The sequence below is a fragment of the Sciurus vulgaris genome (assembly GCF_902686455.1).
Source record: "Sciurus vulgaris genome assembly, chromosome: 3".
NCBI lineage: Eukaryota > Metazoa > Chordata > Mammalia > Rodentia > Sciuridae > Sciurus > Sciurus vulgaris.
Genome location: NC_136463.1, coordinates 114,297,076 through 114,322,843, shown reverse-complemented (window position 1 = coordinate 114,322,843; position 25,768 = coordinate 114,297,076). Strand labels below are relative to the sequence as shown.

At 33.9% G+C, this 25,768-nt stretch overlaps 1 protein-coding gene and 1 long non-coding RNA gene across 4 annotated transcripts in view; one reads left to right on the top strand and one right to left on the bottom strand.

The window, feature by feature from the left end:
• LOC306656528 (uncharacterized protein) overlaps positions 1 to 18,159 on the top strand; it is a 79,542-nt gene extending 61,383 nt beyond the window's left edge. The window contains exons 5-6 of one of the 3 annotated variants that reach the window (XM_079131848.1): positions 13,961 to 14,031; positions 17,853 to 18,159. In XM_079131848.1, the coding sequence (XP_078987974.1) occupies positions 13,961 to 14,031; positions 17,853 to 17,918 (137 nt within the window). In that variant the 3' untranslated portion in view covers positions 17,919 to 18,159. Of the gene's footprint in view, positions 1 to 13,960; positions 14,044 to 17,852 lie in introns of all 3 variants that reach the window. The other 2 variants (XM_079131849.1, XM_079131847.1) reach the window with 2 other exon arrangements.
• Positions 9,078 to 21,597, bottom strand: LOC306656543. The gene is made up of 2 exons (XR_013762561.1): positions 19,041 to 21,597; positions 9,078 to 9,283 (listed from the first exon to the last, which is right to left on the bottom strand). It is a non-coding gene; the product is annotated as an uncharacterized lncRNA (long non-coding RNA).
• Between the last annotated feature and the right edge of the window lie 4,171 nt (positions 21,598 to 25,768).

The window sequence follows — 25,768 nt, the reverse complement described above, 5'->3', positions numbered from 1 at the left end:
GAGCCACATCCCCAGCCCTTTTAATATTTTATTTACAGATGAGGTCTCGCTGAGTTGCTGAGGGCCTCCTCCCTAAGTTGCTGGGGCTGGCTTTGCACTTATGATCAGCTTCCCAAATCCCTGAGATTACGGTCGTGCACCACCGCACCTAACCTAGAGCTTTTTAATAGGTAGAACATTGAAGAAATTAAGTTGGTCATTTATCAGAGGGAATTTTAAAGCTATTGAAATTATGGCTTGGTCCTGCTTACTGATTATAAGAAAATATGAGAGAACAGAAATGGTGTTAGTAAGCAAAAAGAAAATGGAACATGGAGATTTAGAAAATACTCAGACTACCCAAATTGTGCAAAATGAGAAAGCTTGTTCTATAAAGAACACTAAGGAAGTGGCTAAAGAACCATTTGATAAAAAAATTAGAGTGTAACTCATGGATTTATTCAGCCATCTCAGCAAAAGTTAGGAATAGAGATGTGATTATACCAAGAGAAACACTGACAGTTTAAACTAAGGAGAGGGAATGGAGGACAGAGTGAATAAGGGCTTTCAGATTTCTCCATTCTATAAGATTGGACTATAGAGCTATTCACCTGTCCTTGAAGGCAGGACATCAAGCCAAACAGGATTATTTTCAAGCCTAAAGATTTAATGGCATTTTTCTTGCTAAGTTTTGGACTTCCTGGGGCCTGTCACTTCTTCCTTGTTTTCCTCTTTTTCCCTTTGGAATGAGAATACCTATTCTATGCCTGTCCCACCATCATATTTTTGAAGCATGTAACTTAATTGGTGTCACAGTTCCAAAGCTGGAGAAAAATTTTGTTTCAGGATGAATAGTACCCTGTCTTATCCATATCTGATGTAGATGTATTTAGATGAGACTTTGAATATTAGATGTTTGAGTTGGTGCTAGAATGAGTTAAGACTTTTTAGGCATGTATTATGTATGCAAGAAGGATATGAGATTCAGGGGCCCATGGGTGGAATGTTTGTGTTCTCCTAAAACTCAGATGTTGAAACCTAACCCTTCATGTGACTATTTGAATATGGGACCTCAAAAGAAGTCATTAAGGTTAAATGAAACCATAAGGATGGGACTTCACCTAGGATTAGTGACATTACAGAGCTCACTTCTTAATATGTAAGTGGCAGAGAGATAGCAACTTCCTATAAGCCAAGAGAAAAGGCCTCAGAACAATCTGACTTTTCTATCACCTTAAATTTTGGATTTCTCAGACTCCAGAACTGTGAGAAATAAATTTCTGTTGTTTAAGTCACCTGCTTTATGGTGTTTTCTTGCAGCCACCGAGGCAGAAATATATATTCACAAAAATGAAAGTGCAGCAAACAACCAAAATTTGATAAGGTTATTAGTATCTATCATAAATGGAGTTATACAAGAAACGTCTGGGGTCTGTGGTTGTAACTCAGTGGTAGAGTGCTTGCCTAGCACGCATAAGGCACTGGGTTCAATCCTCAGCACCACATACAAATAAATAAACTAAATAAAGGTATATTGTGTTCATCTATAACTAAAAAAAAAAAATAAATAAATAAAATAAATCTGACCATGGGAGTACTAACTCTGTTGTCATACTAGATATTAAGTCAGAAACTTAGTGAAGGTGATGTTGTCAATGTAATTGAGTAAAGCAGTTGTGAGGAAAAATACTAAGATGTGTCAAGAAATGTGATCTAGCAAAAAATTTCCAGAATAACACCTCATAGGGGAATGGCTATAGCTCAATGGTAGAACATATTCTTATCATGCACAAGGTCGTAGGTCTGATCTTCAGCACAAAACAAAACCAAAAAAAACCCAACCCATAGTAAACAAAACACAATCCAATTTACTTGAGAGGTTGAGGCAGAGGATCAAAAATAAAAGGCCAGCCTGGGCAAATTAGCCAGACACTGTCTCAAAATAAAAAATTTAAAAGGGCAAGGGGTATAGCTCAGTAGTAGACCACTTGGCCTAGCATATACAAGGCACTGGGTTCAATCCCCAGTACTACATAAAACAAAACAACACATGTCAGAATGGCTATTATCAAAAAGACCCTAGAACCTTTTGAGGGTGCACACTTGTAATCCAAGTTACTCAGGAGGTTGAGGCAGGATGATCACAAGTTGAAGGCTAGCCTTTGCAACTTAGCAAAACCCTATCTCAAAATTAAAAAATTTAAAAAGGGCTAGAATGTAGTTCAGTGATAGTGATGAACTTGCCTCACATATGTTAGGCTCTGGATTCTATCCCCAGTCATTGGGGGGGGGGGGGGGAGAGACAAAAAAATAAAGTGTTGGTGAAGATGTAAAGAAACGGGACTACCTGTACATTGTTGATAGGAATATAAGGGCATTTGGTTTTATTGGAAGTTACCAAAAAAAAAAAAGAAAAAAAGGTGGTACATACCTGTATTTATATCAAAATATTTATTTATATCAAAATAAATTTTAAAAAAGGACTAGGAATGTAGCAAGGTAGAATACTTGTCTAACATGAGTGAAGCCCTGTGTTCAATCCCCAGTGCTGAAAAAAAAATTCCTAAAAATAGTATTACTATATTATATACAACATTCCACTTCTGGGTATTTGCCCAAAAGATTTGAAATCAGTATGTCGGAAAAATTTCTGTATTCCCACATTCATTGCAGAACTATTCACAATAACCAAGTTTATGGAATCAACCTAAATATCTATCATTGGATTAATGGATAAAGAAAATATCATATATGTGTGTAATGAAATATTATTCAGCCTTTAAAAAGAAAGAAAATTTGTTATTTATTACAATTTTGATAACTGGAGAACATTATGCTGAGTGAAATAAACCAGCATAGACAAATACCATACATTCTCATATGTAGAATCTATAACAATTGAACGTAAGCAAAGAGTAGAATGGTGGTTATCAGAAGCAGGGCATTTAGAGGAATGGGGAGATATTGGTCAAAGGATACAAAACCTCAGACAAAAGGAATGAGATTTATTTTTTATGTAAGACATATTGCATAGTGTTCTGAATGTACTAAATAATGGACATTTCAAGTCTGGTGCTGTGGCGCACAACTGTAATACCAGTGACTTGGGAGGCTGAGGCAGGAGGATTGCCCATTCAAAGCCAACCTCTGCAAAAGTGAGGCAAAAGCAACTCAGTGAGACCCCATCTCTAAATAAAATACAAAATAGGGCTGGGGTTGTGCCTCAGTGGTCAAGTGCCCTGAGTTCAATCCTCGGCACCCCCTCAAAAATAGTACATTTCAAAATTACTCAAGGTAAATTTCAAATGTTCTCACCACAAATGTTAATTAGCTTGATTTAATTTTTATACATTGTTTTCATAAATCAAAATATCACTTTATACCTTATAAATACATGCAATTATAATTTGTAAATTTATAATTAAAATAAAAATTTTAATGTATAAAAATTATTTAAAAATTTGCTGAGTTTTCACATATGAAAGGAATATAAGAATATCCTTAGATTTTTTTTTTTTTTTTTTTTTTTTTTTGCAGTGCTAGGGATTGAACCCAGGGCCTTGTGCTTGCAAGGCAAGCACTCTACCAACTGAGCTATATCCCCAGCCCTCTTTAGATTTTTAAGAGCTGGGAAAATATCTTTTTCAAGCTCTGTGGAAAAGGCTTAATGAAGGCATACTTCATAACTAAAAGATTCTTATACTTTTTTTTTAGCAACTTCATTAAAAGAGCTGTGCAAACTGTATTACCATGTCCAGTTGTCAGCTTTCAATCTTCATTTTACTTAGCTTATCAATGACAGTCAATGCAATAGATCACTATGTCCTTCTTGAACATTTTTTCACTTAATTTCTAGAACTTTGTTCTTGATTTTTCACTCACTTCACTGGTCACTGCTTCTCAATTTTCTTTCCTAGTTTTTCCTGTTATATCCAAATTCTAAATATTGGAGCACTAAAGGATTTTGTCTGTCAATACTTCATCTTTTGTGATGTCACCTATTTTGTGACTTTAAATACTATAAGCAAATAATTTCCAAATTTAAATCTGCAGCCTGAACCTTTTCCCTTAACTCTAATTTGTATAACCTGCATTTGTGCCTAACAACTCCACATGGATGCTTAGTTGGCATTTTCAACTAATATGTCTAAATTAATCTATTAATTTATAACAGACCCCAACTCCTTCACCCAGTGCTGCTCTTTTTGCAGTCTCCCTATGTAAATAAATGTTTTAGTCCTCTGCTTCATGAGCACAAAACCTATGGAGTATCATTCACTCTTTTCTTTCTTTTTACTATATATATCTAATCCCTCAACAAATCTTTTACCCCTACTTTCGGAGTATATTCATTTTATCTAATCATTTTACACTACTTTCATCACTACTTAGTCTGTTTGGTGCTCCTTGAACAAAATACTATAAGTATAAACTCAGTGGCTAATAAATTATAAGCATCTTTCTTGTGGTTCTAGAGATTGGCAAATATTAAGATGCATATGCAAATTTATTGTCTGGTGAGGGCCTATTTCTTGTTTCATATACAGTGCCTTCTCACCCTATGCTCAATGGTACATGGGCAAATGAGTTCTCCTGGGCCTATTTTATAAGGACTATAATCCCATGAATAAGGGCTAATCATATTCCAAAATTTTCCACTTCTTAATACCATTGCCTTGGAAGTTAGAATTTTCAAAGTGAGTTTGGTAGACACAAACATTCAGACTCTAATAGTTACCATTCATTCTAGCTTCTCTTGTTTTGATTTTTTAGTAACTCTTAAAGTGATTTAACTTATATTCTTGTTCTGTTATAGTCTGTTCTCTGTGTGTGTGTGTGTGTGTGTGTGTGTGTGTGTGTGTGTGTGTCTGCATGGATTAGGGAATGCTGGGAGTGGAACACAGGACCTCTTGCATGCCAGGCAAGCACTCATACCACTGAGCTACACCTTCCACTATATAGTCTATTTTTAACATTGAAGGCAGAGAGAACTTTTTCAAAGATAAGTCTGATGATATCATTAATTTGTTCAAAATCACTCTGGTTTTCTACTGTGTAAAGATTCAAAATCTTTATAATGGCCTAAAAAGTCTTATGCAATCTGGCAATATCTGTGGCACTGACTTCTTTATTGATGTTCATCTTGATCACATCAGGCTATTTACTGTTCCTTGAACAAACTAAATATGCTCCTGTTGTAAAATGTTTGTGCATATTATTTCTTCTGCCTGGAAGGTCTTGTACCATGTACCCATGTCTCTGTTTTTTTCACCATTTTAAGTCTTTGCTCAAATGTAATCTTATTAGTAAGGCCCTTATTCACTATCTGTAGAACTTCTTGTACATTTTTGACTTAACTCCTTTTCTGTGTAATACTTGTTATAATCGAGGAGTATGCAAACTGTGGCCAGTGGGCTAAATCTGACTTATTTTTGTAGTTTTCTTGGAACACAGATATGCCCACTTTTTAAAAGGTTGTATATTGCTGCTTTCTCACTCTAATGACAACTTTGAGCTGTTGCAATGAATATTAATAGGCCACAAAACAAAATCTTCACTCTGTTTTACAGAAAATGTTTGTTGACCCCAACATATACAATATATTTGCTTATTTGCTTACTGTCTATATCTTCTTATTAGAGGGTAATCCCTGTAGGACAGGTTATTTCTTTTCACTCTTCCATTCCTAGTATCTAGGATTATACTTGTTATATAACAGATGCTCTGTAAGTATTTCTGCAACAAATAAGTAAATGAAATAAAGGACATTGGTATAGTATTGTAATACACTAAAGGATTTTGGTTTTTTTAAATTAATTTTTATTGTGATGCTAGGGACTGAATGCAGGGCCTCATGCATGCCAAGTAAGCACCCTACCACTGAGTTACCTCCCCAGCCCAGATCTTAGGGACAAAAAAACTCTCTGGATTATTAGTTTTATTATTATGTGACTTAAAAGGTCATTAACATGTTTTCAATTAAACTCTGTGGGTTTGTGTATGTTACTGGGGATTGAACCCAGGGCCTTCCACATGCTAAGCCAAGTGCTCTATCACTGAACTACAACCCCAGTCCCACACCCTGCTGCCAGTTTTTTGAAAAATTTTATATTTTGAGAGGCAGGATCTTGATAAATTGCCCAGGCTTCAAACTTGTGATCTTTCTGCTTTTGCTTCAAAAGTACCTGGGATTACTAGTATGTACCTTCAAACCCAGCTCAATTAAGCATGTTTTTAATTAAGAGACTCTTCTGTGTTAAGATGGTACAAAAAAGCTATAGTATTTTCCTCCTTTGAGGCATAATGATTTGAACTCTGACAATCTAAAAAGAAAAAAGAAGTTAAGAATAGCAAGACCAGAAAAAAAAGGAAAAAAACAAAATATTCAACAGCAGCAACCAAAAGAGAAACTGAAGTAGGAAAACTGGGGGTATAGCTTAGTGATAGAGCACTTGTCTAGCATTCCTGAAGTCCTAGGTTCCATCCCCAACTTTGCAAAAACAGAAAAAAAAAAACTGGAAAACTTAATATAATCTTATAAATTTCAATAGATGATAGCAAACGAAGGAGAGAGAAAATTTGCTGATGTGTTGTATGTACTCCTCAAAAGCTGTGGCCTTGATATTCATCATTAATACATCTGAAATAGTGAGGTTTCCTTACATTTTTATTTTTCTTATATGTGAAAGTAGAAACAGTTATTGGGAAAGTAAAGGATTAAGGATGATTTCTTGGCAGAAGCAGAGGCCTGTAGACTCCTGAATTGAGGGAATGATCTAAATTCCAAGGTCACCTACCTATGAAATAAAGATATATTCCCCCCCTGGAGTAGGGTGAACTTCCCAGAAAATCTGCTCCCCATAAAACTTGCCCCAAAGTTCCAGCACAATTGCCCTGCCACTTTACTTTTGACATATTAAATTGATCAGAATGTGGCCATTTGGCTTTGCCATTTTAAAAAGTCCAGCTTGTATTACCTTATTGCCAGATGAATTTTTGTCATTTGTTTTGCTTCTTAAAAGATAATTTTTCTATCTTTGAATTCCCCCTTTTCTTTAAATATATAGAGGGGAAGACAAGTTATAAAAAATAATTTGAATTCATTCAGGCCAGGAATATTTTAGTCACTGACTCCCTTTCAAATAAAACTCTGTGACTTTTTAAAACTGTTGTAGAATCTCTCTCAGAATAAACACAAAAATAATGCTTTCTAGTATTTTTTACTCCAAAGATGGGGAATACACTAAAGCCTTTAAGAAAGTATTATTCGGTTTTGTACTTGAAGTAAAAACATACAAAACCCCATGGTTGCCAAGTTTATTAAACCAGCAGTAAAATAACAGATATTAATGTCTGTTGTGAAGGCAGAATCAAGTTAGAAAAATTTCTTTAACACTTTATACTTTTGGAAATTTCAATATCAATCACATATAGTATTAAAGTGGTATTTAATGTGTTGATGCTAATAGATAGCTTTACAGTTGGAGTAAATCTTTGGGAAGTCTATGGAAATTTTGTTCTATGTGCAATTCATATAGGGATGAGAAGTGTTGGATAACTTCTTGTTCTGGTTTTTGTTTTGTTTTGGTGGTACTGGGGATTGAACCCAGGGTCTTGCACATGTTCTGTCACTAAGCTGCATCCCCAACTTACGAGTCTAAAGGTTTTCTAAAAATGGTGTGTGGCCCCGGGAGTAGTACTAATGGAGCACTAGCTATAGGACAAGGAAGAACATACCACATGAAATATGGAGCTCTAATCACATGCATTGGAACTCTAATCTTGATTCACTTGTTAAAAGTAGTGACAATTGTACGCAAAATTGAATAGTGTCTATTTTTGTAATGCTGTGAAAATGAATGGGCAGTGAATATAAAGCTTTCTTGTCTGACTCACAACATGCTGGTTGTCAAGAGGGAAGGTAGTCATGTGGAATTTTGAAATCAGATATGATATAATATTTTTTTCATGATTCTTAAAAAATACCATTTCTGCTGGACATAGTGGGTATACACACCTGTAATCATAGTGACTTGGGAGGCTGTGGCCGGAAGATTGCAAGTTTGAGGACAGCCTCAAAGGTTTAGTGAAGCCCTAGCAACTTAGTGAGACCCTGCCTCAAAATAAAAAATAGAATATTTAGTTGATTTTTATCAAACTCTCTTGTCTGTAGTACTAGCAGTAGTCAATCTGTGACTGCAGTTTTTGAGGGAGAGTAGTTCTGACATGAATGTTCATTGACATTTTTATTTACATAAATGAATAGGGTGACAGTGAGACAACAAAGGTATATGTCAGAGCTCCACTTTTTTTTATCATTGATGTGAGCAACTTCTTGCTAAGTTGTTAATAGTTTTCAAATATTGTGAGATTATTTTCCCATTCATTATTCTATTTACATGTGACTTTAATTTGCATTATTTGTATTTTCCCCATTTTTTCTTAAGTCTAGACTACCAACAAAATATTATGTGGTGAATTATAATGTAAACATTTCTATGGTGTAAGTATTCCTACCATGGCTGATTTCAGGCTACCTGCATGACATCACTGAACACAGAATTGGGAAGAAACAGGCAGTAGCACATCCCTATATAGTTTTGTTTTTTTTACCCTTGGTTATACTACAATGAACATAATTAACCTCAAGTAAATAGATAATAGGAGAGAAAATAAGAAGTGATAAGTTCTGAGGATTTGTTTTAATATACTTTAAGTTTAAAAATATTTATTTTTTTAGTAATGACAGCATCTTGCAAAATTCCTAAAATTTAACATTTGATTTCCATGACCTTGGCTTTCATGGATGATTGCTTTAGGAAAGACCATACACATGAAGTCTTTATACTTGCTGTAAAATTACTTCAATCACTCTCTCTTATACGTTACTCCATTTTTTAAAGTCTGTATTAATGAATTGGTAATCTTCGTTTTTACCAGATATGGAGAATGTTATCGCATTCCTTCTTTGTTTTATCTGCCTTGACATTCACAGGTAAATTGTATTAAATTTTACGTGTAATTATTGGTGCAGGCTAATGATATTTCCTTTTTCATGAATGATGTTTTTAAACTTAAAACTATGTTGAAATCTTATATATATTTAAATATATATATATACACGTACACATGCTTATATACATATACATATACACAATTTCAAATTTGACTTCTCATCAACATTTGATAGGAAATAATTTACTTCCTTACTTTATAGTTTTCAAAATTAGTTGAGGTTAGGCATGTGGCTTAGTGGTAGAGCCCTCGCCCAGCATGTTGGAGGCTCTAGATTAGATAGCCAGTACTGAAAAGAAAGAAAACAATGAATTGGTTCCCTAGCATCATTCGAAGATAAACAACAAGATTTTAAAATGGTTGTTTTGTTACAGTGAATCCCATCATCATGTACATCCACAAGAATGGGATCCTAACTAGAATAAGGTATAGTCTCTGCTTATATAATTATATCAAAATGGATTCTACTGTCATTTATAACTAAAAAGAATCAATCAATAAAAAATTGTTATGTTTCAGTTAATTGCAGTTATTTTTAATTATGTTATAATTTTCTCATCTCTGGTCAATGGGAGTACAACCACTCTGGGAAGCAGTGTGGAGATCCTCAAAAAACTAGGAGTGGAACCAACCCACATGACCCAGCTATTCCACTCCTTTGTATTCAGAAGATCTAAAATCAGTATATTGTAGTGATACAGCCACTTCAGTGTTTATAGCAGCACAATTCACAATACCCAAATTATGGGATCAACCCAGATGCCCATCTGTAAATGAATGGATTAAGAAATTGTGGTATATAAACACAAGGGAGTTTAATCAGCCATAAAGAAGAATAAAATAATGGCATTTGCTGGTAAATGGATAGAAATGAAGGAAATCATGCTAAATAAAATAAGCCAGACTCAGAAAATCAAGAGTCAAATGTTTTCTTTGATATAATCGAAGCTAAAGCAAAATAAGGGAAAGAAGACCATTAGGAAGGATATTGGATTTTATAAAGTTGTAGGGAAAATCATCTTAGATGAAGAAGATGAGGGAGGAAGGCAGGCAAAGGGGAAGAAATATGAATGCATTTAACAAAACCATGTTACATTTATTCTATAAAGGTACCAAAGGAAATTTCACCTTTATTTTTGTATACAAGAAAGGGAGTTAGTAGGGGGAGGGTGAAGAGCAGGAAAAGGAGATGAAGAATGAGTGTTGAAATCAAATCCCTTGCATATATGATTTTGTCAAAATGAACCCAAATGCTCTGTATAATTGTAATGCTGTAATAAAAAAAGAAAAAATACAATTAACTCATAACTCTAAAAAATGTTTGTTATGTTTCAATATAACGTTTTTCTTAACCATTTCCAAATTTTCTCATCTTGGGCAATGGGAGCCACTTCATGTTATCCTTTTCAGATTGGCTCCCAGAGCCCTTTTGACATGACACCAGTAATCTTTGATAGTTTTCATGCTTAATGGTATGACAAGTTCATCTTGATTTTTTTCCCCAAACTTGTAATCAGTAATCATTCAAGGAATTCTTTTCACAGGCAGATGGTATTTAGAGAGTGTAATCTGGGTGCTACCAATACCCAGTGCTTGTTGCTACTTCACTGGTCCCTTTTTCTAGGCATATATGGTGAGCAGACCTAAGAAATATGCATTTTAAAATATAAAATATGTAATCAGTTCATTCTAATACAGCTATTTTTGGATCACAGAATTTTTTAGGTAACTCATTGATTTTTTCTTTCATCCCACACAATTAATTTCACCCCAACACCAGCTTACTCATGTACTTTTTCTCAGACTATGCAGGCAACAGTATTTCACCACTACCACCAATAATAGCACAAAAATATGGTTACCGATGACAGTTTAAGTTGCTCTTTTATTGTCGTTGCTTTAAAATTCTTTTTTTAGGTTACATTTTGAGGAATATATTGTTAAATTAGTGTGTGTGTGTGTGTGTGTGTGTGTGTGTGTTTGGGTGCTGGGGATCAAAACTAGGGCTGCACACGTGCAAGCACATACTTTACCACTCAGCTAACCGCCAGCCCCAATTATTGTGATTTATTTATTTATTTGGTATTAGGGATTGAACCCAGGGACCCTTTACCACTGAGCTCCATTCCCAGTCCTTTACTTTTTATTTTGAGACAGGGTCTCACTAAGTTGCTGAAGATGACCTTGAACTTGGGATCCTCTTGCCTCAGCCTTCTGAGTCCATGGAATTATGGGCATGTGCTACCACAACCAGGCCTAATTATTGTATTTTAAAGTTACTTGGAATATTTCTTTTTTGTATGGTTATACCACAAATTCTATATGCAATTAAGTTCATTTCCTTTAGCTTTCATTTTTATCAGAATTTGTTGTAACTTTTAACCATGATTTTATTTTATAATAATATAAGCTATATTATATAGTTCTAAAATCATATCTGTTAAGCAGATTTGATAATAAACACACATGCTATTCTTAGTTTTGCTACCCTGTTCCTTTTCTCTTTATAGGGAACCATGTTTTTGAAGGTTTTAATTTATCCTTTCATTTAAAATGTAGATAAATATATAGATGAATGGTGCATATTATATATGTTTTTCTCCAGTTAGCTTTTTTCATTTAGCAATGTTTTCTGGAGTTCACCATTTAGTACTTCATAATACATATACATCCTGTAGTCTTTCTTAAAAATTGCATAGTACTCTATTATGTAGATACACTCTGATTAATTCAACCACTACCCTATGATGGACATTTCGCTTATTTCTGGACTTTTTCTATAACAAACAGTGCTTCAATGAATAGCTTTCTAAATACCTATTTTCATATTTTTGTCAGTGTTGGTCAGATTCTTAAAATGAGATTTGCTACTTACAAAATAAATACATGTGTAACTTTGTTAAATACTGCTATATTCTCCCATGGTAGGGTTTTCCATTTTATATGCCAGCAGCAACAACAACAACAAAAAAAAAAAAAAGAAGAAGAAGAAAGAAAAATCAAAAAAGAAGGTTGAGGGAGCCTTTTTTGCCACAAGAGCTTCACTAATAGGCTATGTTGTAGAACTTTTGGATTTTTGCCAATCCGATGGGTGAAAAATAGTATCTGAGTGATCATTAATTTGCATTTATTATGAGTAAGGTTATGAATGTTTTTATTTAAGGGACATTTATTTGCATTCTTCTTTCTGTTAAATATGTTTATATCTCTTGCCAATTTGGTATCAGGTTGATCTTTTTTTTCTCTAGTTTTAAATACTTTTTATATATAAGACAATTTGTCTTACATGTCAAATATTTTTTTTCATAATTTGTCATTTGTGCTTATAGTTTGCTTGTGGCTTTTTAAATTTGCATATCTATTGTTTTACCATAAAAGGCTTTTACTTCACGTAGTGAGATTTACTAATACTTAGCTTTATCATATCTGATTTTGAGTATGTAAGGAAAGTTTTCCCCATTCTCTAATTATTGAGGAATTCCCCCACAATTTCTTCTATTTGTTGTATGATGCATTTTTACATTTAAATATGTGATCTTTTTGAAATTCATTCTTGGAACAGATCCCAATTTATCTTTTTCTTTGTGAATACCCAGCTCTCTGAACACTACTTATTAAAAAGTTCATCTCTCTCACTGCTTTGAGTTACATTTTTATTTATGTTAAACTTTTGTAACCACCTCAATTTTCTATCATTTTACTGGTGTTTTGCTTAGGTGCCAGTTGTCAACAGTGACATTTTAAAGGCTTTATAACAATTTAATATCTGATGTGATTGTCCCCCCCAACTCTTTTTCAAGACTTTCTGTGCTTGTTTTATTTTCCCAATAAATTTTATAATCAATTTGTGCTCATGGCAGTGTTCTTAAACAGAAATGTTTATCAGAGGCATCTTTAAAAGGGAGGGAGGGAGAGAAGAAGGGAAGGAAGAACGAAAAAACTTGGGATCCTCTTGCCTTAGCCTCCTGAGTAGCTTAACTGGGTTTGTAGGTATAAACTACTGGACCTTTTTGATAATCCCATGTTTAAAAAAGCCTATAAAACACAATTATGATTTGGTTTTCTTTACATATTCTAGACTAGTTGACAATGTCAGCTCTTGCCCAGTTCCTTAAGCTAGAAATTCCTCTATTCCTCCTTCACTTTGAATTCTCTGTTTCCAGTTAGTCACCAGGTTGAATTGTTACTTAAATAATATCTAGTTCTAAACCTCCAATGCCAGTCTTGTACTGTCTTTCTAAAGGACTATTAAGCAATCTTTTGATACTATAGTCTATCATTTTCTCTGCCTATGTTGTTGTTATTCCCTCAAATCAAGGTTGATCATGTTAACTCCTTTGCTAACCTTTGTTGGCTTTAAGTATAAATTCAACCACCTTACACATTAGGCCTTTCACTCTTATGTCCCGTCCTTCTTTAATGGTCTTCATTCCTGTCATGACAGTCTGTCGTCCCATCATCCTTCACATTAAATATTCCTGTTATACTCAATTTCTCACTAATGGATGGATACCGGACCTAGTAACTTTGTACATTTACACTTAGGGTTTCTTCCTCTTAGAGTACTTCTCTTCCCTCTGCCCCCACCCTGCCCCCAACTTCTTTGCTGGTAAGCTTTCCGTATTTGAGATGCAGTTCAAATGATACGTCTTTCAAAAAGCCTATTTACTCTCCTAGTCAGAATTAGTTGCCCCCATCTTTATTCTCACCAATATTTTTATAATGTGATTTATATTTGTCTTTAATCTCCTAGAATTTTCACACTTTCAACAGCAACCAGAAAGTGAGTATTTTTTTATGTTTTTCCAGCCTCTGATACAGTATATAGCATATAGCAAGCATTCAAATGTTTGTTCTTTGAATGAAAACAAAGCTTCATTAGTCTGTAGTGATTGAAACAGAAACAAGATATGACAGTGGCCAGCTTGTTATACTATTAAGATCTGTCATTTGTTTTTGTTTGCAGTCAGCTGCCCAAGACATTGTTCTGTGCATGGCAAATCCTTATTCTTTGAGGAACCATTGACAATATCCTTGGTAATGAATTAGGTATATAGTCATCTCTATCTCTCATCTACCTTGTCCTAAAATCAGATGCTGCTTTAGAGAAGAAAGTGCAACAATTTAGTCTACAGTAGTGGCATACTTATTGTGGGGGATAAAAAGTATATATCATATATGTTATGGAATTATTACTGAAATTAGAAAAGATCTGCTTGATCATTAAATTCTTTCACAATTCTGTACATGATTTAGATGTGCTGATTTGGATGATTTTGGATAGAAGACTTGAGTACTATGGGAGCCAAATTATTTTATAACTATAGTAATTATTTACTCTGATTATTCCCTTCAACTCTGATTTTAATCTAATTTCTGAAATGATAAAGTATGATAATATGAAAAAAGAAGAAATCATTTTAAAAAAACCAATTTAAATATAATTTCTTAATAAGGGGCTATCAAATATTTGGAGTAATCTAATTTAAAAATTTTTAGTATACTGTTGTTTTAAAAATTAATTTTAAAATATAGATTAAATTGTTAATTAATGTATTTCAATTACCAAATAACACCAAATTATTTTTGAAGCTATTTTAATATAAAATTGTAGCTTTTCTTATTACTGAAATACAGAAATTCAATTATGAATTTTAGATATCTGTGCATTTTTCATTTATCAACTGTTTTGTTATTTATTGATATCCATCTAACTTTATTTCACCTTTAAGAATGTCACCAAAAATATCTCCATGTATTGGGGTTGTAACTCAGTGGGACAGTACTTGCCTAGCATGTGCTCAATCTTCAGTATCAAAATAAATAAATAAAATGATGATATTGTGTCCATCTATAACTTAAAAAAAAAACTCCAAAACTGTAACTATACAAAGTGCCTTAATGATAGTAAAAATAGTTTTCAAATGTCTTAAAAGGACATTAAGAGCCAGGTGCAATGATGCACATTTATAATACAGTTCTTCACCATTATTTTTATCCTTTATTCCAACCTTTTTCATAATGACAAGACTTATTTTGTTATTAGGAATTTCATCATATAATCAAGAAAAAGAATTCTGTGTTGTAGGTGGATTCAACTTAAAATTATATATACTCAAAAAAATTTGAACTATAGTACTAAAATCAAAGAAATGATAAAAATTCTTATATAACATGACTTTCATATATGTGCCGTTTTTTTTTTTCCTGGTTATTAGGCATATTTCCACAATTTAAATCAGTGAATTTTAGTACAGCTTTTTCACTCAGTTTCTTTTCTAAAAACCAGGCAATGGAAATTACATATGTGACAAAACCCATTGTTTGGAAAACCAATGTGTCAACTTGTAAACCAATATTTTTAAAGATATTATTTGAAGAAAAAATTGGACGATATTTTATGAGATATTTAAACAAAATAAAAGATAAATTCTTAAGTTATACATGTTATAGTGTGCCACTTTCAAGAGAAATGTAAGAGAACTCAAATTAAGGTGACTTTAAATCAGCCCTGTTTTCTTATTCTTTCAAAATTAAATATTTTCAGCAATAATGCTTATGATTAGAGCAAGTATCAGTAATGGATGTTAAAATATTAACAGGTATGGTTGTGTGCCAGTAATCCCAGCTACTTGGGAGACTGAATGCAGGAGGATTGCAAGTCAGAGATCAGTACCAGCGATTTCAGGAAACCTTGTCTCAAAATTTCAAAAAAGGTCTGGGAACATAGCTCAGTGGTAGAGTACTTGCCTAAGCACTGGGTTCAATCCCCAGTATGACAAAAAGAAAAAAAAAAAATACCATAATACTTTATTTATTTACAGAAATATCACTGAACCCACTGTTTACTTCCAAATATTTGAAAATATTACTTGAGTAATGACCACCATTATACAATAATACATGAACTTTTTTGTATGACTTGGGATGGAAGTCTAATGTTAGCATTCCTACTTACATTTAATCTATTTTCTTCTGGAACATTATAGGTAAATTTTGAGATTGCAGAACTGTTGACCCAATCATACATGTATAGAGCTTGGCCTCTAAGTTAATTAAATATGAGTTAATAATATATTATAAGGAAATTATTATCCTTATTACAGTTATTAGGTAGTTACTCAAATTATAGCTTGAAAGGAATGCAGAGCATGGAAAACTCAGGATTAAATTATGCATTTGAACCTTAGGCCAGCTTTTACTGTAGAGACAGTTTGCTGCTAAAAGAGAATTGTATGTCATTGAAATTAAATGCTTTTCAGGGGATGGAAGATTCCAGTTTTTAATGAAATTACTGAGTGTGGTGTAGTGAAATGATTAAAATCTGTATTCCGGGAATGTGGCAGGGAAAAAAAATCAATAAGTGTAGCACAGCTTTGCTGCTCAATGTGAATCCTGAGAATGAAATAAACTACTACAAAAATAATAATTAAAAACATATCAGCACATTAATTTATTTAGCATCAGTCTCCTGAGACATCATCTTCACTAATTTTTAGCATACATTTTACTATGTAATGAACAGCCTCCTTCTCAGATATCCCTATTAGACAGGCAGTATTTCTGCCCTTCCCCCAGTGCTCCTGCATTGCAATCATTGTACTTGCACTTATTATGTTACAAATGACCGAGGTAAGGCTGACATTCTCAGTGCATGCAAAAAGACCTAGTCTGCCAGCTTTTTTTTTTCCCCCCTAATGAAGCAGCTTTGTGAAATCTCCCCATGTGTTAATACTAATGAAGATCCTCCAGCACAATTAAAATCACAGCCAGTGGTTCAGGAGAAAACATAAAACAATAGCATCTTTTAAGATACATTTATCCTCATATGTATGTATAAAATATATGTGCATGGTCAAATCATTCTCCGATGGCTTAATTTTTACTTGCTCTTCATCCTGAAAATTAAATTATGCAATTTGTAATTATATCAACTTTGAGATTTTAATGTTAAGAGAAAAACATTACCTCAATGAATGAAGTTTTTTTACATACCTTCATGGGTAATAAAGTGTTACCCTGAGTAAGGTTTTTTTTTTTTTTTTTTTTTCCTTTAATAAATCAATTTTAGGAAGCTGTGGAGTGGGTTGTGGGAGGGAATAGGGTGCACTACCTTAGTTTAACTTGATTGGTTGCAGGATGTGGGAATTATGGGGGGAGTGGAAGGTTAAAAACAGTTGGAGGAGATTCTGATCAGACCAATCGGGTGTATAGTGAAGAGATGGAGTTAATGAGCTACCAGTTTTCCTCATAATCTGATTTTTAAAAAGATGTTTAATTCTACAATTAGCTATCTTTTTTTTTTTTTAACTTCGAGAAACTGGGGGGGGAAAGATCGAGATTACTGTTTACAGTTTGTACAAACCTTTAAAACAATTTACTATTTTAACATCTTTGATTATAATTTTAACTCAGTACATAAACATTACAGCCAGTTTTAACTCGCCAATGTAAATAAAGGTAGTAGCGTTTTACCGTGGTACCATCTTGCCTCTTGCTTTTTGAATCCTAACATCTACTAATTCTTGGCATATTAAATTAGTTGGCTTTGTAGACTTAAATAGAATTCTGAGTTTGCGAATATAAAGAGTTTAGGTGGAGATGATTAACCTATGCCATCTATTAATCAGTTTATGTTTTTTATAAATTAAGTTTTCAATCCCGTTTTCTGGCCTCACTTCTTTTAAAAGCAAAACTTTTTCCTGGGACAAGGAACGGTGCAAACTTGAAGCTACAGTATTCTAGGAAAGAAGCAGCAACCCCCTCCCTCCCTTGGTTCCTTTAGGAGCTGATAGGTCATTTATTATTGGAACTGAAATGGTATAAACAATTCTCTCTCTTTTTTCCCTTGTTAACAGCAACTTTCATTGTTAGAGAGAAGAGAGAGAGAGAAGCCTTGTTGGTTGACGTCACTTGGTTCATGAAGCCTTCGCCTAGAAGTGAAGCTGCTGAACAAACCTTGAGAAGAATCATCTCCTGCTTCAATCTGCTGCTGGATAGGAACTAATCAGAGAGAGAGAGGCGGAAGACGGAGAAGGAGGGAGTCAAGGGCTTTCCCGATCACCAATCTCACCTCCACTCCAACTCTCTTTATACTTTTCTTGCAGAAATTATAAAAGAAATAAGGAGGTGGTGGGGATTCCAAAAACCTTAACCTTCAACCATCTGGGGAAGGCAAAAATCCCACCCACCGCAACTCTCAGTTCGAAAGTAAAGGTGAGTTAAAAATCTTCGGGTGCGAAGGGTGCGTGCGGGTGAAGCTTGAAAATTCCAAATGTTTTGAAGCCGGCAGAAACAGAAAACGAGAAACTACGCTCCTGCGAGCAGGGAGGACTCCGGAGTTGCTTATCTGGAGGCGCTCGCCCTGCCCGCCCTGCTCCCTGCCGCCGCTGTTTACCCTCGCCGGTCGGTGTGTCTCTTTGTTGTGCTGGCTGGAAGGCTGGGGTGATTCTCGGAGTTCCGAGTGGAGTTTGGGGGAGGAGGACACGGAGATGTGCGGTCCTGGGTGCGAGGCGGGGGGTGCGGTCTCAGGAGAACGTAAACTTTATTCCTAGCTGCCAGTGCGGGACTTCGGGCTTGTAGGGCCGCGGGCCGCGCTCCTCGGGCCGGGGCAGACGCTGCTGCCGCGAGTCCGCCTCCTTTGTGCCTACCGCCCTTCTCGGCCGCCCAGGCTTCGCGTCTCCTTCCTCCTCCCCTTCGACTTCCAGCGCTCAGGTCGCCGCCAACAGTTTTGCTTCTTAAAAAACAACCTCTGGCAGCGTTGCGATCGCCGTTGCTACCCCGGAATATACACTGCCTGCCCCACTCCCTGCCGGGGTAGTTTCAAGATCCCCCCCCCCCCCCAACCCCAGTCCGCCTACTGCTGCCCTTTTTTGCCTCCGCCCCTTCTTCCCTTTAGTACCGATTAGCTGCGTCTGCCCCCCATTCGACCCCCCAATTCGGGCCTCTTTTCTCTCCCTGTGTAGCTTGAGGCTCTGGAGTTTACTGAAAATAGCGGGGGTGGAGGGGGGGGTGGGGCCGGTGGGACTGGGAGAAGATCTGGATACCTGGGAAGGTCTGTGTCAGAACGCAGAAGGTTTGAGGAGCATTGCTTTCCCTACAGTAATGTCTGTGAATCAGTCTCATCTAGCAGTTCTTCCCCAGGAACCGCCGTCAGCTCTCAACTCTTCTGCTCCCCTCTTGTAATCTTCTTGTCGCTCCCCCTCCCCCCTTTCGCTTTTTCGGTTCCCTCCCCTTAAAGTAGTTCCACGAACCCCAGATTGGGATTTGGAAAAGGAAGTGTTTGAAAGCCAGAGCTGGCCCTGCTGTTTGAGAGATTGTCTTTTCTTTTTTCTCTCCCTCTGTATTTATCTTTGTGTGTTGCTTCCTTATAAAGAGAGAAGCAGCTGCAGTCCTTGGCCGAGTTGTTGAAATTTATCCCTTTGTGTATATTACAATATCCTCCATTTTTTTTCCTGCCCTCTAAACAACAAGCGTTTCGCCATCTTGGGCAATTTTATTCCCAAATCTCTCTCTCTCTCTCTCCCTTTTTTATTTTTGAGGAAGGGAAGGAGACCTTAGAAAAGCAAAAACTGTGTCTGGATAAGGCTCAAAGTTTAGAAAATGTTCAGGGGTCCAGTGACGTCATGTAAACTATCGAGAAATTTTTCCCAAAAGTAAATTTTTTGCTCAAATTTCCCCGTTTCAAAGAATCTTTTAACTTAACAGACAAGTTGTGTGGCTTATTTTTGTGTTTTGCCCTCAAAATGAACTGAAAAAGTCTGCACATTTTCTTTGGTAACAGGTGGAAGACTATGTGCAAAAAACCGATATAAACTTTTATTGTCTTTGTCATTAACCTAGTTTTTGTGTTCGTGTTTCTTATTTTATAAAGGTTTCAAATGCTTTTATAATCGACATATTCCCTTTCTTATTTGCCTCCTTATAGATTTCAATTAGTTTTTTAGTTAATATTTATGTATACATTACTGGATTACCTAGTTCCCCTTTTGTAACTTAAGTGTTCTCTGTTTTTTTTTGGCATATTTATTTATATGCCAAATAAAACAACTACTGAAAATATCTCGATACTCAATGCTTTTAAAATTCAGTAGATACTAAGTCAAACCACCAGCAAAAATTAGTATGTAAAAGGCAGAATAGATTTTAAAAGATAATTCATAATCCCTAGCTACGAATTCGTTGTCAGCCATTATGAAAAGATGTACAGTAAAAACTAGTTTTAATTTGCTTGTCTAACATAGTTTTTCACCTCACAAAAGTTGGGCTGGTCACATGACCAAACTTAATGATACACTCACTGACTAGTGTATAAATAAGAGACACTGTAAATTGAATGGGAAAGTGGAATTCTGTCTCCTGTAGTCATTTTCAGTCAGCATATTTACATCTTTTCTAACAAGGACATGAAACTGTCTGTATTTAATTTGCATTCTCTTTGTCTCCTGGGTTGGGGAAAAACATTGGCTACAATTAACTTAAAAAAAAATCTATTAGAAATAATTCTGAATATGTTAAAAAGGTTGGTCCAAAATGTAAAAACTTACTTTGTAAATGTTATGTTTTTAATTTCTGTAATCTCTGTATGTTTTCAATTTCTGTTATCTGCTATTTATCCAGGAATTTGCTTTATGTAAAATGCTATATAGAGAAAGCTTGACTGAATTGAATGTCTGCCATTTATGTGCATTGTAGGTAGGTGAAAAATGTTTAAATAGTTAAAAGCACATAGAACAGATGGTTCTAAATTATACATGCAACAAAGGACTAGAAGATTTGGCAGATTATAAATGGCAAGCAACAGAGGATAAGCAGTTTAAGAAAATGGTAGTTAAGTACATTGGATGTCTCACACCTATTGTAAACCCTACATATTATCGTCACTATGCTTCATAATCAATAATTTAGATAACATCAAGGCACTTGTATATTTATTTCAAGTAGAAAAAAGTCAGATTTTACAAATATTTGCAATGAGTGGTTGAGTGTAAAATTATTTTAAGCCTATGATGACAGGATTTTTTTTTTTCTTTTTAGAAAATCAGATTGTATGCTTTGAAAACAGGAAGTTATTTATGAGAACTTAATATTGTGTTCATATAAAGGTTTAAAGAAAAATAAGAGTAGGTACATATTTTAAGATCCAAATAATGGTGTCCTTATTGTTGTCTTAAGTTAAATTAGTACTGAATTAGAGCAACCTCTACTCTTAGAAACACTTAAAGATAAAATATTTTTAGACTGTTCAGTCTTGGAAATGCATTTGTTAGAATGCTGTTGGGACCATTTACTAAGTGGAAAGGAAGGATGTATTTTAGTTTTATTTTTGAGTTTTGTGATACCAATTTTACTTTATAGTTTACTCTGAATTTTTAAAATGCAAGGGTCTTATGTAGTTTTTGCCTTTCTAAAAGAGCATTTAATTATATTTAGTGTTTTCAAAAAATTAGAATAACAAAGTATTCAACTTTGTAGAAATTTGTTTTTATTTTTTTATTAACTATCATTTAAAATGCATATAGACTGTAATGAAAATCTTGGAATTTTAATTCTGTTGCCCTTTCTCCCATTTCTTTGTTTGCATGTTTATTATAGAACTGCAGTGTAAAGGAGCAGATGTTTTGCCAAACATCCTGATGTGTTGCTTTTTCTTATGGGAGTGCATAACTGTTCCTTCTGATGCATCAACTTGACAGCTGGTTGATTTCATGGAGCTGCTAAGAAGCCATTAGTGGTGTCATTGAATTGAAACAGAACAGTCACTCCCAGCTTGAACTGCAATTGTTAATGTCTTTGTTGCTACTTTTGTGTTACTACACAAAATGTAGGATATCACAGTTGCATGAAAGTTCAGGATTTCTGTCTTATCTCCTTGAATTAGTGAAAGCATATGTTAGAACTTGATTACTTGTAGGTTTAAAGATTTTCCAAAGAAAGGGATTTTAAGTTGTAGTTTCTGAGATTTTTAACTAGTCCTTGTTGGAACTACTAAAAGAAAGAATGTGATTTAACTTAAAATAATAGGGTAATTTTTGATTCCTAAATGAAATTGTTATCATCATGGTTTAATGATTTTTAATATACTTGATTTCCTGAGGGATTAATCAGATTACCTAGTTAGGTTTTTAAGAGGTTTTTGATTAGATAAAATTAAGTATCTTATAAGGTCTTAAAAATATTGTAGTTTATTTAATAAAGGTTGACTAATTTGTTTTAGTGTTCCTTTAAACTTTTGTTGTAGAAGATAATCAGAAGAGAAATAATTATTGGATTAATAAGCTATTTTGTTTTTAATTTTTCTCTCATAAGGAGGCCAAAATATTACTTAAAAATTCTCACTTATCTAAATTATTCTAGTAATTTAATCTTTTAAATTAAAATTATATTTTATTGTTCTAATAACTTTTATTTCGAGTTGAAACTGTGGTACTAAAATGATGTCATTATCCCACTGGTACCTAAGTATTTTGTACTTTTTCTAATTATCTGCATGGTTTGGTTGGTGGGAGGGAAGATGGGAAAGAGGAAAAAGGAAGAATAAAGAGTAATAATAACTGATAAAAACACATTTTTTAAAAAATTCACAAAAAATGAGATTGATAAGATGTAATGATATAATGTATTTTATTACTATATTAAGAGACCTGATCTATCCCAATGCTTATTGTTTTTTAAAAATTCTAGATTGTTAGGTATATTAGGCATTTAATAATTCTTTATATTATTTATAACACTTAAAATAATTTGCCTGTTTAAAAAAATAGATATTTAAGTTGGTGAAATTAATGGTTAGAAAATGTCATTTGCTGAGGCAAATCTTATTAAAATGTCTTCCTATATAATATAAACAAACTTTTAACACTTATATCCCTGAGTGATACCAGAGTTATGATTTCCTGAAATCATGTTTATGCAGACACTTTCCTTTTAAGTAGGTCATATATTACTTTGACTAAAGGTAAGATTTATAGTCAGATAATATGCTTTCTCAAGCCTTTTTAGTATAGTAATTACACAGCTCCTTAAAAAGAAAATCACTGTTACCTTAGACTGATTTGGTTTTTAAGAAATATATTTATTCATTGCATATTTGTATCAAGGCAGGTATTCATATAAATCAAATAATGGTAAATTGAGTTGCATATTCAACATAAACTATTTTTAAAAGAAATCTCAATGCTTATTCTATTTTTAGAGATAATTTAGTAGCACCAATAAATATCCTACAATTTAAGTGGGAATTTTTAGAATTAAGTTTCTTATAGGAAGGTAATTCTGAACAGAAATTTCGAAGTTTAACTTAATAAGCTTTTCTGTTGACCATATTAACTTGAAATCGTGGGTAATAAATATTTTTAGTTCATTTGTAACTATATATGAAATTATAAAATATTGGTGATATCTACTGAAAGCAGGAAAATTAAATGAGTTTATATGATTTCTAAATCTGAGTTCTACTTGATTTGTGGCAAATTATAATAGAGTTTGAGATGTAAAATATTTTAAAAGTCCAGATATTTGTAAGCTAAACATCAGCTTTTTCAAATTAATAAGCTTTTATAAGAATAAGAGGTAAAAACAAGCTTTCATTCACATATATAAATTGTTATATAGTGTAGTTTAGATTTTTTAAAAAAATTAGTGCTTTAAAAATCATTTTTTATAATTTATAAAATTTGGCATTAATTTGGCTTATATACAAATTGGTATTGGGGATAATAATAAAGTAATTTGTAGGTAAAAATCTTTACTAACTTTGTGCATGTGTATACATGTGTACGTAAGAAAAAAGAGCATTTGGTTTGAAGATAATTATTGCATTGGTTCTTCAGCTATGTGTAGATGTAATTGTGTGGTTTTTTCTATTTTCTGCTCTTTACACTTTCCCACAAACATGCACTCATTAATCAAAGATGGTGCACTCCTGCTGAGGGCAGAGAGGTTCATCAAATTGGCAGTCAGTTTGGTGTAAAGAACGGTGTACTGAAGCTCTTAACTCGCTGGGACATAAATAAATCTATGGTCTTTGTATGCAAACCCTGGAGGTTAATACTGTATAATTCAGTGTCCTGTCTCTGTTTTTATGATTGATGTTTTTAAATGTTTGAAGCTTAGTGCAAGTCTTCTAGTAGGTCAGGTCTGACAATCTGATTGGCTATAGTAAGAAAGCCTTAGGTTGTCAGAAGGACTTTGAGTGTGCTGCAGAGATTTTGATTTTTTTTCCCCTACAAGATCATCGTCATATTGCCTGAGCTGTTATAGGAATGTACCAGTGATTGACATTCCCTGCTGTGATAATGGACCTAGTGCATGAAATGCCAATAGTTTGGTCCTATTTGTTCAGAAGCTTACTGCTATTTGTATCCTTAACAGAGCTAACATGTAGAACAAGCAAAACTACTGGGATTTCTCTGTAGAAATAGTGCTGGGATTTGGCTTTAACATGAATTGGTTGCATATTCATAATTTAAGAACAGCTGGTTACAGCAAGCGCATAGTCATTTGCAAGCTATTATAAACTGTTCCACTCACACATGAAGCTTGTGCTTGTTGGTGATTTTTCTTTCTTTTTTATTGATCTACCTGCATTTAAAATCTGGTCACTGCTGCTACAGAAGCTCTTCATTTTAGCTGTGTTTGCAACACAGAACAGCTTCAGTTTAAAATGTTAATTTAAACTAAATTCTCATTAAAATGAAGAAGCTTTGAAGGAAACAGGTATAAGAGGTCATGTCTTATCTATCATATATTTAATCTTGGTCAAAACCAGCCAAAAAAAAACCCCCTAGATTATACAGTATTTTGTAATATTTGAAAAGTAATGTTTTATGATTTTGTCCATAGATGGAAAATTTAATTTTTTCTTGTTTGAAAATATTGTCAATTATATTATACTTTTTAAGTCATATATAGTTCTGAGAAGCAACATTAACAACAGATTGTGATTAGTGAGCTGGTAAAATAATGTTATATATAAAAGTGATAATACCTTTCGTTTATGAGTAATGTAAACCAAGATAGAAAGGCAAACTGATAGAACTTTATAATTGGATTAGAATATTGCTATACTAAAGCTATCTAAAATTTTTAGAAGGAATCTAATGAGTAGTCTTTTGCTTTTGGGGGCCTCTTGTGGTATTTAAAAGGTATGTGTAAGTTAATTCAGCTGTACTGGTTTTCTGCATGTTGTCAGTAGCAATTATCAGGAGAGAGGAGAAAACCTTTATTTCCCAAGTTTTCAATAAAAGTGGGAGGAAAAAGTGGTAAATGCAATTTCAGATATCCTTTTTGGAATCAAAGGGAGCTGTACCTTGATTTGTGTATGTTAAAAACAAATGGATACCTGAGTGATTTATGATGATGCATTTATATTGAGCTTTTCACACAACATAGTGTTAGGTTCACATGTACATGCATGTGTTTGTCTCCATGCTGCATGATAAAGTATCTCTCAGCACTTCAAGGTTGAGAACCAGTCCTTTGAGTGTATTTTACTCTTTGTTAGCTTCACAATTGACTGAATATGTTGGTAATATAACAGAATATATGGCCAAGTTTAATCTAACTGTTAGTAGGCCTTACTTTTTTTCAAAATAATAAATTCAAAGGTTATTAAAGGACAAGGTGTTGTGTTTCAGTTTGAGTTGCGCAGGATCACAATTTTATGTATACAGTTAAGTTGCCATTATTTGAGGTTACACTGGTCATTTTGTGACTTATTCCTTTCACTTCTTTTTTCTCCCTTTAGACAACTGTCTTTTCAGGTATTTCCTTA